At 36.3% G+C, this 20,139-nt stretch overlaps 1 protein-coding gene across 3 annotated transcripts in view; it reads right to left on the reverse strand.

Annotated features, from left to right (window-relative positions):
• Nucleotides 1–9,244: 9,244 nt before the first annotated feature.
• ipo11 (importin 11) overlaps nucleotides 9,245–20,139 on the reverse strand; it is a 109,879-nt gene continuing 98,984 nt past the window's right edge. For 2 of the 3 annotated variants that reach the window (XM_044111193.1, XM_044111194.1), the window contains exon 30: nucleotides 9,245–11,298. In XM_044111193.1, coding sequence (XP_043967128.1) covers nucleotides 11,134–11,298 — 165 coding nt within the window. In that variant the 3' untranslated portion in view covers nucleotides 9,245–11,133. Of the gene's footprint in view, nucleotides 11,299–17,169; nucleotides 17,234–20,139 lie in introns of those variants that run through there. The other variant, XM_044111195.1, reaches the window with a different exon arrangement.

A 20,139-nucleotide genomic window follows, 5' to 3' on the forward strand; every position in this document is an offset into this window, starting at 1 on the left:
TCAACTTCACATTTTGCAGTGCTTTGTCATATGACAAAATGTGAAGCTTTTTCAAAAAGAAGATCTCCATTTGAAGCATGCACAATGAGCCAAAACATGTTGAGCAGAGAAGTGGATTAGCTCAGATTTAGTTTATAGCATTCTTCTCCTCTCCTGGAATTCGATCTGTTAATGCCATTATGTCCAGGACAATAAGATCACATTGACAGGAACAGGAACAACAGGAATACATTTGGAGCACTCAGCCTATCAGTTTCTGGTTTCAAGTCACAGGTTTAGATACATGTAGGTAAAGGCCAAGTTCTCCATGTCTAATGTCAAATGCTGCACCAATAGGCAAGGTTAATCTTTACTCTAGAGAGCCTTTTAACCTGATTCAGTGGCTCAAATAAAAGAGATGTATTTTTCCAATGACATCTCACTTTTTTCTCGTAAATGAATGTGAATGATCCTCAAAACAAATTTCTGCAAATTTGCTAACTTTTTAAATTTCCTTCCTGCATGATATGCATGTTTTGAAAATATGCACAATGTCTGTGTGATTCTGCATGTTTAATGCGGACTGATAACACGGTCATTGGATATGGTATTATTAATAGGAATGTAACTAGTAATAGGTCTGGAAACATTAGCTTGGTAGCAGTACTGAACACAGATTTTCTTGGAATTAAGAGGCAAGTAATGACTCATAACTTAAACAACTAAACACTACATTTATAAAACAACTTAACTCTGGGCAAGTTTCTAGTATAATGAAATGCTTAAAGCTGTTTTACATATTCAGATGCACTTAAAGATCTTTTAACATCACTGAGCTCAGTGTCTTGCCTAAGGACGTTTAAGAAGCTGGAATGAAATGCAGAAATTCATGTTCATCAGACAAGTCCACATTTAGTCACAACCACTTCAAAAATAAAAAAAATATTGAGAACAGAAAATTGAAAAGCTTTAAAATATTGATAGAAATATTTTGACACTTAAAGAGTGTAATAAAGCATGAACGCAACAAGAGAAATAAAAAAGATCAAACAAATTATAAATTTTCCATGTTCTCCACTGTTCAAAAATGAAAATAAAATCCTTATTGATCTCAAAGAACTAAATGTTGCGACTACGACACTGCAAAATATTGACTGGAAGACTAAAAGCTATTCAATTCAATTTACAAAATGTAAACTTTCGCCATACCTTTTGTCACTTTACAACCAAAGACAAAGTATGTTTTGGAGAGGAGAGTATACGGTTTTCAAAATGTCATATTAATAAAGTCTGAAAAGCATTGTGCATTTGCATTAAGTTCCCTTTCCCATTGATGCCCCTAAATAGGAGTCAGTACTACCAATGACCTTCATTATTTTCCACTTTACTAAACAATGTGTGTAATGTGAGATACAGCTGTTCTGTTAAGGTATTGAAGGTTTGCAAGAGAACATCAGACAAGACAGGAACACAGCAGAAAGGTCAGGGATAAAGTTGTAGAGAAGCATAAAGCAGGGCTAGGTTGTAAAGCAATATGCCAAGGTTTGAACATGTTACAGAGAGCCGTTCAATTCATCATCTGACAACAGAAAGAGAATTGCTTAACCTGCAAACCCTGCCAAGACATAACCGTCCATCTAAATGTGTGTAACAGGCAAGGAAACATTGGTCAGAGTCAAGGGCAACATGGTAACAGTAGAGAAGCTGCTGAGACCAAGAGCTCAAGATGGATGTGTTGACAGACAACGGTTAGTTGTGCACTGAACAAATCTGACCTTTATGGAGGAGTAACGAAACAATAAAACTTTTTAAAAGAAATCTATTTAATGTTCCCTCTTCAGTTTACTACAAGCCATGTAAGGGACACAGCATGAATGGAGGCACTCCGGACAGATGAGACCAGCATTATGTTTTTAGGCAAACTTGCAAAAGGTCAAGTCGGATGGAAAACTAACACTGCAGATCAACCTGTAGTCAAAGCTCTAGATCCAAGTGAGAATCTGAGGCAAGACTTTGAACTTATTTTTACAGGCTCACTTCATCTAATCTGTAGGGGCAGAAGTTTCAGCTCAATGTGCAAAACTAGCAGGTGCACACCCTTAAAGACTGGCAGCTGTATCAGCAGCAGGAAGATGGTTCTACAGAATATTTACTTAGGCGGCATAAAACTGCACGCCACACTTTCCAGATTTTTTGTTGTAAAATATATATAAAACTGTGCATCATTTCCTTTCAGCTCACAACTATGTTGGTTTGCCACGAATCAAAATATGATACAAATTAAGTGCCAGGTTGTAATGTGACAAAATGTGGGAAAGCCAAAGCTCAAGTATTCACAAAGCACCGCAAACGCACATTTATCATCGCAAATTTATGTTCAAACTTTTTTCTCAGCTTCAATCAATCAGTCAAATCAAATCAAATCAAATTTTATTTGTATAGCACATTTCAGCAGCAAGGCATTTCAAAGTGCTTTACATCATATCAGACACAAAAACACAATGCAATATAGAATCAAGTCAGGTTCCGTCATTAATTGATTACGTTTCAAATACAACTCTAAACAAATGGGTTTTAATTGAGATTTAAAGGAAGTCAGCGTTTCAGCCGTTTTACAGTTTTCTGGAAGTTTGTTCCAGATTTGTGGTGCATAGATTCTGAATGCTGTTTCTCCTCGTTTGGCTCTGGTTCTGGGGGTGCAGAGCAGACCAGAACCAGAAGACCTGAGAGGTCTGGAAGGTTGATACAACAGCAGATCTTTAATGTATTGTGGTGCTAAACCATTCAGTGATTTATAAACTAACAACAGTATTTTGAAGTCTATTCTTTGGGCTACAGGGAGCCAGTGGAGGGACTTTAAAACTGGTGTTATGTGCTCTATCTTCCTGGTTTTAGTGAGAACGCGAGCTTCAAAAGATTTATACTTTTTCTGTTAGCAGAACAGCAGTCATTCACCATTAGTAAGTAAAAAGTAATAATTCTATAAATGGTCAGCAAAAAACATAACTATACATAACTGGTAACAAAAAAGTAAAATATACAACAAATACAACAAAACAACATAAGAATCAAAATAACTGAAACTGATGCCCAACATCTGTTTGAACAGCCAAACAATGCCCAAATGTACAAATTTTAGGGTTCAGTCTTGTACCTACAACTTCCAGAATTTTGCATTATATTGATAGCAAGTACAATCAAAAGTGTAAAATAGCTACTTGCAACAAGCAGTGTAGAAGAGCATGTTGTTTCATGAGTATTTTAAGAGAGGGTGAGTTAAGTTTCTCGTTCTGCTGGTCACTTCTATATAACTCAGCCATATAAGGCCATTCCACTAGACGATCCAAAACTCTCAGAAATCCCTTTCCGCTCTCAGGTGACAAACCTGAGCATTTCTCAACACAAACATCAAGACACATGGCCACATGAGGACTCATCATTATCAGTGGTGTTCAAGAAAGCAGGGACACAGAACTAGTGCAGCTGTCTAGGACTTCAGGTTTTAATAACAGGCTTCTAAAAGCAGACAGGATCTGCCACTTTTAATCTGGATCAATGCACAGACAACAAGACACTCTCCCACACACTGTCACTGACACTTCCTTGCTTCCAGATGCCACAGACAATCAAAATGACACAATCAGGTAACTGCTAAAGCCCAGCCCAGGAAAGTTCATATATATATATATAGATATATATATATATATATATATATATATATATATATATATATATATATATAAGTCTGAAAGACATTTGGCACACAGTCTTGGTGAAGAATATTGTCTGTACAGCCTAAGGTTTTATATGAGTTCTTAAGATGAACTCCCCATTTTTAAAAATGCGTTTTTCTTTTTGAAAATTAGAAAAAAATAACTCTAAATGACAGGTTTCAAATAGTCAGGAGCCCGCTGAGTTTTAAATGCAAATAAACGCTCATAATCCGAGTGAAAGTAAGGAAAACTCCTTCTCTGATTGGAAAGGCTTAAGATAGAAAGAAATCTGATTAATATTTGAAGTGATTTGTGCAAAGAGTGGATCTAAAAGCTATTAAACCCTGGGGCATACTTCGTTTTTCAGTCACAGCTACCAGGTTTTCTACTTCTTTTGCCCTCCACTTGTCCTACATAATATCCAGTCAGGAAAAATGTGAGGAGTGGGCCAAAAATGAGTGACAAAGAACACAAGTTTAAGAGGAAAAACTTTGAACAGCCTTCAGAAAGCATGAAGATCTACTGATTGAGAGCATTTTGAAAAATTATATTAAAGTCTGAGGCCTTTAGAAGGAAAGCATATCAAATTTGGCAGTGGAATAAAACACTTCTGAGCAGAACTGTATAAAAATAAGTGAAAATGTATCTGCATGACCTTGGGAGACACGTGGAAAAACCAATGTGAATAAAAAGAGGATAAATGAATTAGCAAGTCCCAAAGTTTGGGATAGAGCAACATGCCGCTTCTTAATTATGTAATTTTGGCAGAAAGTAATCCAATAAAGAATGCAAATCATTGATTAGCACTAATCCTCTCGCTCTTCTCTGTCACGCACACCAGGGAACAATTAAATGCTAAGCTCCGCAGATAGAGCACCTGTGGAAAGATGAATGAGTGGAGTCCGTGGGATTAATAGCACTGGTGAGGAAGAAAAGGCAGGTTGAGAAGCGAGCATGAGTGTAGAATTACTAATAGTCTCTTCACGCTCTATAAGCCTCTAAAGTGACCACTAGCCGGAAGTACATTCATTCTCAACCAATTAAGACAAATGGGTCGATGGCAGCCACTGGCACCTCTGTGTTCTGGTTCCTTAGAAAGAAAAACACTCACAGCTATTTGTAGGTAATCTTATCAGGGCAGATGTCTGAGAAGTGAGCAAAGTTTATTTACTTTGCACAACCTAAAGCAAAGAACTGAGCCACACAATGTAAGTGGATGAGTCTGGGAAACGATTAAAGGAACAAACCATTCAGCTTCAATCTCAGAAAATGTTACCATATGATGCAGCTTCTACTGATTTTTCCACAAAAAACAGCACATGAAAGGAGCTACATTACTACTTACATATTGGTGTCACCAAAACTTTACTCATTCTGATTTATATTTCTGATGGTATCATATCTCTGGTGATGCAGGATTTTTTTTTTGTCAATAGTCTGTCTTAATGCTCAAATATGTATTCACATTTCGCACATTTTTTAATGAAACTGCACAGTTGCACATTCCTTTGGACAATATTTTTTATAGCTAGACAGTATTTATGTTGGACTTTTGCCCTTATTGTACAGCATTTTTTATACATTCTGTTTTTATGCAGTGCATATTTCTATCTTTATGTAAATCTATGTACTTTGATTAATTGTCACTTTGCAGCTGTTGCACAGAAATGTTCCCATTGTGGAACAATAAAGGCTATTTCTGTTCTATTCTATTCAATTTTTGACTTTTCTGTAAAAAAACATTTTCAAACTAGACAGAAGTAGACAGAAACCAAATTGAGGAAAGTTCCCAATTTTAATGTTCAAGAAAAATCTGCAATAAAATGAACATGAGAATAAAGAAAACAAAAACATTCTCAAAACTAGCAATGTTATTTTCTCTCCACAGAGAGGCTTAGATGAATAATTTGTGCTATGATGCGTTATAGCACCAATAAAATTACTAGTCAGACTTTGTTGCCAATTACAAGCAAAATCAAGTTAGAGACTAGAAATCTGAACTAAAACATAATTATCAAGCTGCCTCAAAGACAGTAGAGTAGGTCAAGCCAATCCAGACACTTTGAAAGCTGTGAAGTAGCACCTTTAATTTGGCAGCGAGTTGGAAGCCTTCATTTGGTCTGCCAACTTTAATGTTGTCACTATTCCAAAACAAATGAATGCCAGAGAGACAGAGTTATGAAGACAATCACGTCTGAAACTGTAGTACGATCAGTGCAACTGCCACACTTCCAGTTCACACCAGACGGAAGAAGCAAGAAAAAAATAATCACATCCCTGGAGTCAAACAAGAAAAGTTTTCTAGGCAATTTTTTTTTATTTGGTATTCTTCATTAGATTTTAATGTATTCCATTGGTGCATGAGCTGCAGAATATAGCTTTCCCGAGGCACAAGAATGCTTAGAAATAATTGAGATGTTAAATTCCAAGCAATAATCTAGACAGATTTAATAATCATCATCATCCTCTGCTTAAGCTTCATTATCCACAGCAGCATGCAACAGGGCTTGAGGCTCATCAGAGTTGACCTCTGGTACCAACATGTAAGCTGAAAGTCTTTGCAGCTCTCACTCTGTCTGACCATGTTCTTCATTAGTTACAGCTCTGTAAAGAATGGACAATCTGTCCAAGGTGTGTTCCGCCTATCGGCCTAAAGAAACTGGAGCTAGGCACCAGCTCCACAGCATACAACTGTAAGTGGGTAAAGACAATGGATGGATGGAATTAAGTCTGAATTCTTAAAGGGGAAATTTGACAGATTGAAAGAGAATCAATTTACTCATCCAACATATCGCTTATGAAAGCTTCCTGATTGTCTTAAACCTCTTTACTTAAAGGCAATCAAGTGTCAGCCTGATGTGAGATCAATAAGTCAAACACACACAATGCAATAAAAAGTGACATTCTTTGAATGCCATTTTGTGAAATGTATTTTAGTTGAAATCCACATTAGTATTTTGAGATGAAATATACCGCTGGCTAAACCATTCGCTTTATGAGTCCCCTTACTAGAATAGTTGATGAGTTGCAGTGGTCTTGCATTTCTTGCACTGGTTGTTCTGATGCCGGATTTTTAATAAGTACTTTTTAATAATGCTTAATCAGAGATTTGGTTTATAGTTCTGACAACCAAACTACAAACTGTATTTTCTTTCAAACTTTCCTCCCTGATGTGGCGTAAGAATTTCTTAAGAGTTCATCATGTAAACATCAACAATTAGGGCTACAATTATGCTATATTCCATAATGTTTTCTTGTTTCTCAACTCATTATTGTACCCAAGAGCACAATGATGTAAATGAGTCAGGAGCATGAGTGTAGAGTAGAACTTTGCACTGTGTTTTGAGTTGTTGCTGTTCAGTTTTTCTAATTATCTTAGTATGTTGTTTTTGGTGTAATCTTACGAATGTCCTTTTTATGGCCAGACTGGTAAATTGATAGTGTGAAAAAATATTGAGATGAGCTCTCACAAGCACATTTGTCCTCACTTATTCTTTAGGTGTGCTGGAACCCCTTGTTTGTTGTTAGCTGTGATGCACCAATAACTCAACTATAAGTTTGCCAGTTCTTCCTTATTCCATTTTACTTTGTCTGGCCAATAAATTTTTTGTTGTTCATAAAATGCATGGAGAAAGTTATCTTCCCACTATGTGTAGAGGCATCCACAAAGAGTGGACAGACACACAAAGATCTGATTTTTATCCTACACATATTCCTTTACAGTAAAAAAAAAAAAAAATAAATGTCCACATTCAGTGGTGGGACTGCTCTTCTATACAAGGGGTGGCCATAGGGTGTGAAAAGTTTTATCAGGGCATCCATAAACTCTTAAACAAAAAAACATTTGCTCTTGGCATTCATCCTTAGAACATGCAGGTCGGGCTTTGCAAATTGATCCCAAAGAAAACTACTCCTATTGTCATTGCCGTTTTTAAAAGACTATCAAACATTTAGTAATAATGAGAGAGTCCATATTGCATGTTGCCTTGCATGTAGACAGAAATGAAAACCATAAATCACATCTTATATTTAAATCACGCATCTTTGCGCTAGTTGTAATGACTTACCGAGGGCGTCTGATCAGCTTCTAGAGGTGGCCAGTGCTAGCCTGACCACACCTCTAGCTACGTCCCTGTCCACATCAGATCGTAGGTCTATTCAAAAAATAACATTTTAAATGATGCAAGTGGTTTACCGAAATATGCAAAATATGAATATATTGTGAAGTCATGTCAGTGACATTAAAAAAAGTTTTGTCTGAATCCCATCAACAGAAATAGAATATAGACTAAATTGTAAAAAAAAAAAAAAAAAAAAAAAAGTATTTACCCATCTGCTTCATTCACATTTGCATGAGTGGCATCACATTTTTAATGGATAAGGTTAAAGACGAAACCAGCCCACCTTTTGCAGCTGTAACGGCTTCACCCTTGCGTGATGGTCTTCTACAAGACTGAATTTTTTGACCATCCTCCCAGCAGAGAACAAGAACCTCTTACAGTTCTCTGCACTAATTTTTCCCAAAGGCATTCTGTCAAGTTGCGGTTAGGACTCTGCACATGCCAGTCAAGCTTTTCCACACCAAAACTTTCTCATCCATTTCTTTTTGGACCTTGCTTTGTCCACTGGCTCACAGTTATGCTGGAAAAGAAATGGTTCATCCCCAAACTGTTCCACAAAGTTGGAAGCATGCAATTTCGTAAAATGTCTCGGTTTGGTGAAGCATTAAGAATTCTTTTCACTAGAACTAAGGGGCTGAGATAAGCTCCTGAAAAACAGCTGCACACCATCATTCCCTCTGCACCCAATGTCACCTCAGATGGTGTAAAGTAGCAGTGAAGAAAGTGCTATCCTCACACCAAACTAATGCAGACAGAGAGACTTGATTATTTTTTCCAACAGAAAATGTCCTACAGACCAGTGGTGGTAAACTTTTGACCAGTGTATCCAACAGCTGGCCTTGCATTTGAGCAAATAAAGGTATAGAAACCCATTCTATGAAGTTCTTCATACACTCTTTAAAGACATATGAAGTTTGGATCTCCAGCCATCGACTCTGCAGTAAGTTAGTGACCTCTGCACTGTTTACCCGACCAGTCACCTTGTGGAGATGTTGATTAAATGCTTTCTCTTGGATGTAATACCAAGTAACAGTTTACTGTGAAATTTCCCCACTGGATGTTTTTCATACATGGTAACCTCTCTGTATGATGGAATTCACTAAGCTCCTGAGATCAATCCATTAACTACTGGTTACTAAATATTGATTGTGTTTAACTTTGATTTGTCTTCGTTATAGATTACCATTTTTAGTTTCTCACTGCAACCGGATGTGTAAATGTACAACTGTACATCTTTGATTCAGAGTCAGAACGAGAAGCAGAAGAAGTGGAGCCTCTACCACAATGATCAACAATGTAGCACAATTTCTGAATGGTAAAACACCCAAAAACTTTTACTTATTGCCAGAAAACAGCTGTAGGTATTTATTTAAGTGCTTGGACTGTTTCGAGAAGCAGTAGAGACCCAAATGGAAGTACAAAAACGGGAAATTTGCATAATAGGTCTCCTTTAATGTTTTACATTAAACCAATTCAGTATATTTACACCACATGTTCTTAAACTTGATAGCTGTCAGGGTCAGGCTGTTAATATGCTCGTAATCAAAACAATAAACAAAGCCAGACAGTAAAAAGTATTAGATATTTGAAACATTTCCAGGTGGGTTAGAGTTTACAGAAATGCAGATCCTAAAAATCAGAGATTGGAGAAAATAAGTTCCCAGCTGCTCTGGCTGATGACTTCATTTTATTGAAGGCTTGAGAAAGAAAAAAAAAAACAGGAATAGTTTCCCAAAAAACAAAAACAAACATACTCCCTACTGTATATGTGACATTCAAAACTTAATCACTAAAGTTAAAAAAAGAATAAACAATTTAAGAACAGCTAAACTAGTTTAGAACTGAACAGACAAGTAAAGAAAAGATCTTTCAGGTTCTAGGAATAGGAAAGGCTGAAAGCATACGGCTGTAATTCTGACAGTGTCAAAGGAGCTACAATCTGGATCATCATCTTAGCTTTGCTTATAAATCAAATGTAATGAAGGCAATTATTTGCTCCATAAATCCAAAAAGAATCAATATTAAATCAGGACAGAGGTTCATATTTTTTTCAGTTTGGACTCTTTCCCATTTTATGACTTTTAATTTTTAATAAAGCTATTTTTCTGATATAATTTATATTTACAATTTATGGTAATTGTCCCAAATTAAACTGAATGAAGTACTTAGATCTGCAAAAGTCTAGTAATTTATTATCAAACATTTTGTAAACCTCTTAAGTAATTAAACTGAGGAAATATCAAAACCAAATGGTTCTCCTTTCAGATCACATTTATCAGATCTTCATTTCTAAATAAAACTGGTCTGTAAAAATATATCACGACAGCATGATCAGCTGGACTGTTTTCAGTGATTAGCCAAAAACTAATAAGCCAATGAATTGAGTAAACCAGATGAAATGTAAAACATGACCTAACAGTGTGTATCTGGTGCTAAGTTTCACCAAAATACAAAAAAAAAAAAAAGAAATAAAAAAGTTTTTAAGCTAACTTCAGTTCTGCTCTGAGAACCCAACTGTTGTGCTAAACAATGAAGGAAAAAAAAGATGGAAAACAGTTTTTGGTTATTAAAGTGCTCCGACACCATCTATTAGCAGCAGTAAGTATATACATATAAACGTGGTTCAGCACACTCAATCAACAAACTTATTTTAAAATGTATTCACTGACAGAAAAAAACAAAACAAAAAACAATCGCTCAGTAGTAACTTCTAGCTGACCTCTTATAACAAAGTTAGAAAGGAAAAAAAAAATTCTCATGCAAATCATCATTCATACTTTACATACATACAAAATTACATTTCTGTTTCGTCTTTTAAGAATAGTTTCTGTAAACAGTTTCAGATCCTTCGGGTTTTTTTTTTTTTTTTTTTAAACACATATCTGCTACAATCTGCAGGTCTTTTCCCTACCATTGAAAAACAGTCCAAGGCTTCTGTTCTGGCTCCTGCAGCATAGTCTTGTATGTCACGTTCCAACTGTTGCAATATCAACATCCATACTTTAACTTTTAACCCACCTCAAGTCAACCTGTTCCAAAGTTAAGAAACTAGAAGAATTAAATGGAAGCTCTTTTGTGGTGATGTCTACATGTGGGTGTTTTAAAAGTCTTTAAACATACATAGCCACCCATAAATTACATCGAAGGGGACAAAGAGTGGTTGACAAGGCTAGGGCTGAATATAGATAAGGCATAGTCTGGGAAGGTCTGAATTAAGAGTTCACACATTGGGTAGATGGTTAACGTTTTTAGTACTTTTTCTCCTTAAATGGTGGTAGAGCGTAGCATTTGTGTAAGGAGGTGAAGGGAACATTTCATATTCAGAGAGCTTGCAGAAACTCCTGAAGCTGCCTGACAAGCTCTGTGTCCACTGTCTCCATCAGGACCCCAAAGCTCTGGTCCCCCATCATGGCTTGCTGTGCCTTCAGTTTCTCATAGACAAACTGCTGGAGAGACACGCTATGGACCGGGTCCTCCAGGGCCAACTGCAGCAGAGAGAGAGAGAGAGAAAAAGAAAAAAAAAACACAAGAAATACACAAATCAGTTTTAAACTGGCATTATGTAGTAATACTTTTCCAAGAAGATTAATATTTGGTATTTATTTGTTGTAATCCAGAATACACAACATTAAAAAAAATTAATGCGATGAATCTATAAGGTCTAGCTTTTTGAACTTAATTACTGAAATAAATTCAATTTGATGGAATTCTGTTTAATTTAAATGCTTACCAGTCAAAATCACAACTAAAGGGATATTTTAATTGTGTTGCACTGTGGCTAAATAACTCAGAGAAAATTAAACTACATTACAAATATTTTGAACTTTTTAAAAAGATGTTAACCGTTGAAAATCCTAAAATTTAGATTCCATTCCTTTATTGCAGATGTGAAGAAATAGGATTTTCTTTTAATGGATTAAAATCTAAATTTTATTTCGACTCCCATAGGTGTTGAAATTGAGGCTTTATGGATGCAGAGCAGGATCAAAGAGCAGAGAGAAGAACAAAGTTCAAACCATCCCTTCCTTCGATCATAATGGGCAAGGATAACGTCCCCGACTCCATCTCTCTGCTCAGCTCTACAACCATTCAGACAAATGGAGATTTTAAGAGGAGTGGCAAAAGCACATGAAGTGGATTAGCGGTGCAGGCCAACAACCATCCGTCCTGGGCTGTTAGCATGTCATGACAGCCATGAGACACTCATGCAGCAACTGTTTTCAGTCAGAGGCCTCATCAAATTTGTTGCAAGATGGACTGCTACCGGAGATCCTTCCTGACCATAACATCACCATCAATAATGACTCCTTGGAGAGACGGAGTTGATATGAACTACGGCAACATTTAATTTCCCTTTGGAATAAATAGGTTATTTTTTAATTGAACTGAAAATAAATAATTCACTCTCTACACAAAGACCCTTAATTTAGTCATTTATTATCAAAGCATCTGCAAAACAAACCATGTAGGGTTCGATTTGTTGTTCCAAGCAATCTTGCATCACAAGATCTATAAACTGACTTCTTGTTATAAAACTGCTTGGTGGAACACAATACAAACAGACTGGAGCAGTCACACACAGGTCATTTGACATAAACAAACAGATTTCTGTTTTAATGGAGAGGTTATTTACATAACTAACCATAAGCGAGTTTTAGGAAGTCTACCATGTAGCACCTGGATCAATAAAACCCAAGTCGATTTCAACAAAAAAGTGAAGTGGAAAGCAGCTCAGACATGTTGCCATTTCCAAGTCTTACATAAACATCGAACAAAGAACTGGGAAAGAAAGTGATTCAGTATATGTAGTCACAGCCATTCATCTTATGCAGAGGAAAGCACTGGAAAAACAATCCTTGACAACAGAGTGAAAAAAAGGCCAGGGAAGTTGGATGGCTGACTAGAGCTGATACATTTCTATGGGTAAGCAAACAGTCATTTGTTTTCTCTGAAGTGAAGCCAGGGAAGAGGCAAACAATAGCACAGTAAAGGTTGAGAGACTGCTTTGCAAATAAACTCAAGGACAATACTGTCAACATCATTAGACACATAAAACTTTTCAAACATGAAGTGCTGAGTATTCATTTACCCTCTTGTAAATAAAGTAACTACAATCACAGCATACCTTTTACTTTTTAACTATCACATAGGATCTATTTTCTATCACTGTCTGCTTTTTAAATATATTCTGTCACTCACTTAAGTTAGTTTTTACTCCAGTCAAAACAATAAGAAGAATGTGGACTCTTTGCTGCACAAGGATGAATGAAAGAACATCAGAACTCCCAACACAGAAAGGGATGCAGAAGCAGAATGATGTAATGAAAATATTTAGTCACTAATGGATCATTAGAAACAGCACTTGCCATTCTAATTACTATTTTGACATGGCTGTGCAATCAAACTAGTGAAAAGTGGCCTAATGGAAAAACTGCCATCTAAGTTGCATAATTGCCTTCACCACAATGATCTGGGTGGAGTACATCTCTCCCTTTGAACAGGACTGAAACCCTGCTGCTGAATGTGTGAGTGTGTTACCAGGCCTCTGAAACTCTAATTGTGGCTGAGTTGGAAAAAAACACCCTTATATGATCTTCACTGACATATTAAAGGTGGTTCTTGTTGAATCTACATCAGAGTGAGGCATGTATGGTGTGTAACCCTCAGATAATGTGTTTAATATCAATTCCAAAGGTATTTAAATAGAAAAAAACAAACAAACAGAAATAAAACCAATCACACAGTGTTACCAGACAGGTACCATCTCATAATCTTCCTGCTTGACCACAGCTTGTTGCCACTGGGGGCCAACTGTCCAGACTTTGGACGCAGCTGATGCTGATGGCTGTATCATTGTGTTAAGGGCCTATCATGGCCAGACCAAAGTTAATCTAATGATACAAAATACACAAATTAACTTCCTGAAGTACCAAACCTGGGATTTTGAAAATGTATTCATCTCTAAATAATGCTCTATTACCTCTCTCCCCTACACCCCCTCATGTTGTCCTAGCCAAGTCATGTTCTCAAGCCTGCAAGCTTCCCACTTTTACCATTTTTTTCTCCAACTGTAACGATTCAAGTTGATCTGTCCAGACCACAGGACATGCTTTTGGACAAAGACATGGACTTTGACCACGAGAGGAGCTACAAAGTAGAAATGTAATAAATTGGAGTAATTGCTTCAGTTTGTGTCAACAGAGGACTTGTTTTACTCTGAATCGTCACCCAAAATATCTGCTTCAACTACTATCTGTTCCTTTTGTTCCAAAATTCATACACACATTTTATATGAAAACATGTGAAATTTTGAGGCACAAAACTGGTTTCCTTCCTGTACAGTATGATAACTGGACTATGGTGGATCATAGTGTTTTTTAATCACAAAGAAGTCTATGAACAGATGAATGTGGCACCTTCAGGTTGACTTAAAATAGGAAATAGAATGAAAAAGATGTTAGGATGTTTATTCCAGTGTATGTGCATTTCTGGTTTAACACAGACGTTTTTGACAGATATTTTAAGATCTGTTAAATTCTGGTTAAAAAAAAGTGGATACCGGTTCCTAAACCTATTTTAGTTTTATCTAATTTTACAGTAACAGCCTTTCCTCTAACAAGTTTGGTGAAAAAGCACAACTGTAGTTCAGCAGAAGATCTGAGGAAACTAAATCAAGACAGCATTTGCTAAGTAGGGCCAATGGTGCAACCATCTGTACTTTTCCAGCCTTTATCTCATATCCGGTGGCGGCTTATGTCTAACTCCATAAAATACAATTCATGAGCACGACTGTGCAAACAGAAAGTGTGTGACGCAAGAAGTGCTGGGAGTGGATGATATATTTGAAGTGTAATCTATGAACTGTAAGACAATGCTGACAGCAGAAGGTGCGGGGGCTGATATTAACCTCCTCAGTTAAAAAAAAGAATGCATCATTTTACAGCTTCACCAGCTAGACAGCTTCTAAATGTCTAGCGAGACCAATAAGCTGCCTTAAAGAGGTCAAACTTGATTTAGGGAGTTGTGTTTCTCAAAACAAGTCACTCTAAGCCCACATTTAGCCAATATAATGATTATAAAAGAGGCAGTGAGTCTTGTATGGATGAGAAAACCATTTAAGTGGGGATAATACTACAAGGAAGCTTTAATAAATCAAATATGTCTGCCTTTCAACTGGTTTATAAACCTAGGTTTTGTGATATTGAATATAAGCTGCCCTGTGCAAAAAATAAATTAAGTAAGCTGCAAGTCATTGTGCAAGTTATCAAAACCAGATCAATAAAACATGGATATTTCAGAAGTAGACATTTTATTGTGTACTTATTTTACCTTAATATGGTAGAAATGTTGCCTTTCACAGAGACAGGAGAGAAAGCTTTAGATGCAGCACAGAACTTATGGATGGATGGATGGATGGATGGATGGATGGATGGATGGATTTCTGTACCAGGTATTTTTTGTTCCACCTTAATATTCAAGTAGAACAACTCACCTGTCTTTTAAGGCTTCCATAGATTTAGCGATAATGATGAAAAAAATGAAATTAAAAAAAAGCTTGTCACTTATAAATTATAAGTGATATTTGTCATTAGCCCATGTCTAGCAAGCTTTATGTTATCCTGAGATAATCACTCAAGGTTTCCATTTTATTTGAAATGTGTTAAAACCAAGAAAAGATTGAGCTGCACATCTTTTCTTGAAAAGAGGCACTTTATTCTTTGCTTTGTGTTGCTGTATATTATGAGGCTAGAAGACTCCATCTACCAAAACATGGTAAACTGTGACTGTGTGGACACAGTTAGCAGCAACAGTACACATGCAGTGTAATTTAAGCAGTGATTGATTGCCTGAGACCAAATTATGTCGAGAGACCATTTTCCACACCATTACACTGCCTTCATCAGCCTGGACTCTTCAGGACAGGGAAGGCTGGGTGCTAACTTAGAAGATGTTTAGGCTAAATTCTTTGTCTACCGTCTGTGTGACTCAGCAGAAATGTACAGCCTCATTGGGTCCCCAAACATTTATTCTTTCATTCATTTAAGTGTTGAAGAGCCTGGGCCTGCTGCATTATTACAGCTGACAAAATCTGGCAAAGCCCATTAAATTTAGGGTCAATTACTTATTACATAACTTAATGAATTACTTTGCTCATTCTGTCATCTGCCATCTGTCATATTTGTTCATATCTAGCTTTGTAAACTTTGCATAATGCTTTGATAAACACAGGTTTGCTCTGAAAACATGTCTAAGGAAATATAAGTAGGGCAGAACTCTATTCAAATGAATCATTTATGCAACAGTCTATTCAACATCAAAGATTCTAGTAATGGATGACCAAGAATGTATTTGCACTGTCTGCACTTTTTGCAAGCACAAAAATACCAATTTTAGATGCAGCATAGAACATTTTCACCTTACACCTCACTATTCATTTAAACACTACACCACATTGCTAACGGTGGACACTCCTCCAAAAGATAAATGCAGATGTTCTACTCAATTCCTTGGCAACAGGTCTGTAAAATCAGGCACACCAATTGTTTCTACAAATATCTTTTTTAAAGATTGGATGCCACCTGTCCAATAAGACCACTCATAAAAATTTCCTTGGTACTAAACATTCAACTGTCAAATCTTCAAAGTATCGCAATAAAGTAGAAGTGGTAGGAAACAGAAGGGACTCGACAGTGAAGTGGCAACTCATTCAGCATGGGGTCACTGCAGACTTCCAAATATCTTGGGCCTTCACATTAGTTCAAGAACATTATAGAGAACTTTGTGGAATATAAGTCCTTACATTCTCTAGTACTATGTAAAGTGTTATAAAGGCCACTGAGCTATTAAGTGGAGACATGTTTGAATTTAGTGAACAACCACACTTCTTTGAGAATCCAATAAACAAGTCTGGGTTTGGTGATTACTGTGTATTGTACAGTGCCAAATTGAAGCTTTGGTGGGAAGACAATTATGGTGTGGTGTCACTTTCAGGAATTAGCTTTGACTGCTTAGTTTCCATCAAAGGAAAGATACAGCGTACAAACGCATTTTGAAAAATGTTGATTTTGTTGGAACAGTGTTCATTTGGTCCTTTCCTATAATAAGCATGTACTAATGAACAAAAGTTCTATAAAAGCATGGATGAAAAGATGATTAGCCTGCACAAAGTCCTGACAATAACACAAAGGAACAGTTTTGAGGTGAATTAGAGAGGAGACAGAAGGCCAAGCCCACTTATCAAACATCAGTGTCTGACCTAAAAAATTCACTACTAGAAAAAGTGTTAAGTATTTCTACAAATATACTTTTAAACCTCACGGGAAAAGTGTTGGAATGAAGGTGGTCTTCTCTGATCCCTACATGTTGCTGCACGCTGTCTTGTCATCTGGCTGAAAGACTGCTTCTACACCTTCTCCGTCACTTGCAAGAAAAACACCTTCGTCAGTGGTCACAGAGAGGAACTCGAAGAAATTCCATCCATATATAACAAAATTAACACAAGACAAATGTTAGCATATCTTAACTATCACTTAATATTTTAGCAGCAGATGTCAGACTAACTGTTGCTTTTCAGTTTTATACCATGTTATCTCCTAGTTAATACGTAGTTAATGAACGTTATTGTGCCGTAATCTTTTTGTGGGCAATACCTAGATACAATCAAGATATGAATGCAACATAGTGGTGATTTTATAACTAAAACACAACTTGTGTCATCACTAACAGAAAGATGTGCATGGTTAGCAAAGTTAGAGACATCATAATAATAACAAAAGAGGCAAAACAGGAAATGGAAATGAACGAGATATATGACTACTTCTTGAAGAAGTGGGGACACAATAATCAAATTAGATATAAAAAAATGAGAAAAGAAAATTGACCTATGGATCATCTGAAAGAGAAAAATAAGCAATCTGCACACATAAAAGCCAACCTGATGGTGCACAAACTAAATATTCCAATCATAGCAAAGGTGCATAGAAAAAAAGATGAAACCTGTGGAGTTGTGAGAAAGAAAATAAATTGAGTGACGATGAGAGGAAAGGAGTGATGATGAGAGTAAAGGGTGGAGTGAGAGTGACATGCTCCTGCTGCGGCTCACTGATAAAGAGGATATGGTCTTTATGCCTCAGAGAGAGTAGAAGATAAATGAGGCAGGATGAAAAGAGGAGAGACAAATGAGATGTGAAGAAAGTGGAAAGGTTTGAAAGTGGCCTAGTGAGCAGAGACAGAAGAGCAAAGGAAAAAAAAAATATAGAGCAGAGAACTAAAGAAAAATACAGCAAATAAAAAAGCTAATTATCGTCATAAAAGTGGCGTTTTGCTCCCATGGCTGTAAAAAGACCACTTGTTTTTATCTTGTGCAATGTACAATAGAAATCTGAGCGTATTTGCTCTATCTGTTCTTACTAAAAGATGAGTTGCCAAACATTTTTGTGCTTTGTCCATTGTGTTACATTAAAAGTTTCAAATATGGCACAGTTACTGTGCCAGTAATGGGCAATTTACCCTTGATGCGAGCATTTGGTTGCAAATTGAGATAATCTCTTTCTCTGAAACAGGCTGAGCCAACTGGCTGGAAAAATAAATGACCAAACCACCTCTAAACAGATGTGTTACAGAATTACTGGCTATAGAATAATGAGATAGGTTATAGGTTATAGCTCTTTATTTTAAGTCAACATAACTGTCCTTCGAAAGGTAGAAATTGATGTACTGGTGTATCAAACAATCTTTAGCACCATAAATAGTTGTAAAAGAGTTATCTATTAACTATTAAGGAAATGTTAAGGCTGATATTAAATGTGATTTCAAAATCATACCTGCAATATATAAAAATAGTTATGGATTTTTAGATAGAACCTTCTGCAAATTTACATCAAAGCACAGACATTCATTTTGAGATTCTCAAAATACCACCGACAGCTTTTATATGATCATTTAATGACAGCTGAATCCTTTCAAAAGTCACTTAAGGTAGCACCTCACTTTAAACTTTCAGTGCAAAACTGTCATTAAAACATCAAAAGGAAATGACAGGAAAGGACTGTATATGATTATGCAAATATTTCTGGAAGCATATGAGAGCGTGGCGAAAGGACATTATTCAAGAAAGGGGAAGCATTTCCTTATGAGCATGAGTGGTGATAGAGCTCCACTGGCTTGCTGAGAATGGGCAATAGTAATTTAAGTCCGACACTTACTGTTGTCACTTCTAGTCAAATACACATTTTTTACAATATTACATTTAATGTAAAAAAAAAAGAAGTATTTTTGCATTTTGTATGAAATGGTAGTAAAAAAACTGATGGCTTTCTCATTCAAACTATAAAGCTAGCTGCAATGAACAAGTGATAAGGACAGAATAGAGGGGGGAATACATACAAAAAAAAAACTAAAAAAAGACACCACACTGAACTGAATAAGGTCAAGTACATTTCCCATGATAACGTTCATGTCGAAGTGACAGAAGAGGACAGAGCAACAGTCATGGAAAACAATGACAGAAAAGAGAGAAGATAAGCAGCAAAGAAAAAATTATTTTTTCTCCTGCTTTGAGATTTCATTAATGTTGAGGTATCTTGACTTAGAGGGAGAATTAAGAACTTCTATGCTGTCATCTTCACACTAAGTGAGACAGCACAAATTATTATACTGTTACTGGTGTTGTACTTGAAAGCTAAAGTTCTGCAGTCTCATGAATTTTGTCATTAACTATAAAAACAAAAACAAAGAAAAATATGCAGTGGTTGGAAAGGTTGAGATTTATATTAGTACACACATGTCAAGAAATCGCAGATAGAAAAACTAAACGTCTGACTCCAGCAGGCAGATCTTCAAAACACAATTCGTGTTGACAAGGACAATAACAGAGGTCATCGAGAAATACGAGAACATTGTCACCCAGACACTTGCATGCCCAAGAACAAATAAAACCAGTCCAAAAATAACTGTTCACTGTTGAAAAAGTATTTATAATAATTTGAGCATTACATCTTTATTTAAACAAAACTGCAAATTAAAAACTTTAAACAATTTCTTGCAGAATGATGACCCCCCCCCTGCTTTACCTTCAATTCCTAACTGAATGTGTAGTTGATACAGTGAGTATATGCTGCCCTGTTCCTGCACAGTTGTGTCATTGTCTAGAATTATGCAACTTTGAACTATGCTTCAAAGATGAAATACTTAGGCTATACTTTTAGTAAACAACTTCAGGATTATGCATAAAGACCTAATGATACGAATTCTGTGCAGTTCATTTATGTACAGGAGTGGTGACCACAGTCAGGCCTGAAGGGTTGGTATCCTGCATGTGTTAATTT

Source organism: Gambusia affinis, linkage group LG03 (assembly GCF_019740435.1).
Source record: "Gambusia affinis linkage group LG03, SWU_Gaff_1.0, whole genome shotgun sequence".
Taxonomy (NCBI): Eukaryota; Metazoa; Chordata; class Actinopteri; order Cyprinodontiformes; family Poeciliidae; genus Gambusia; species Gambusia affinis.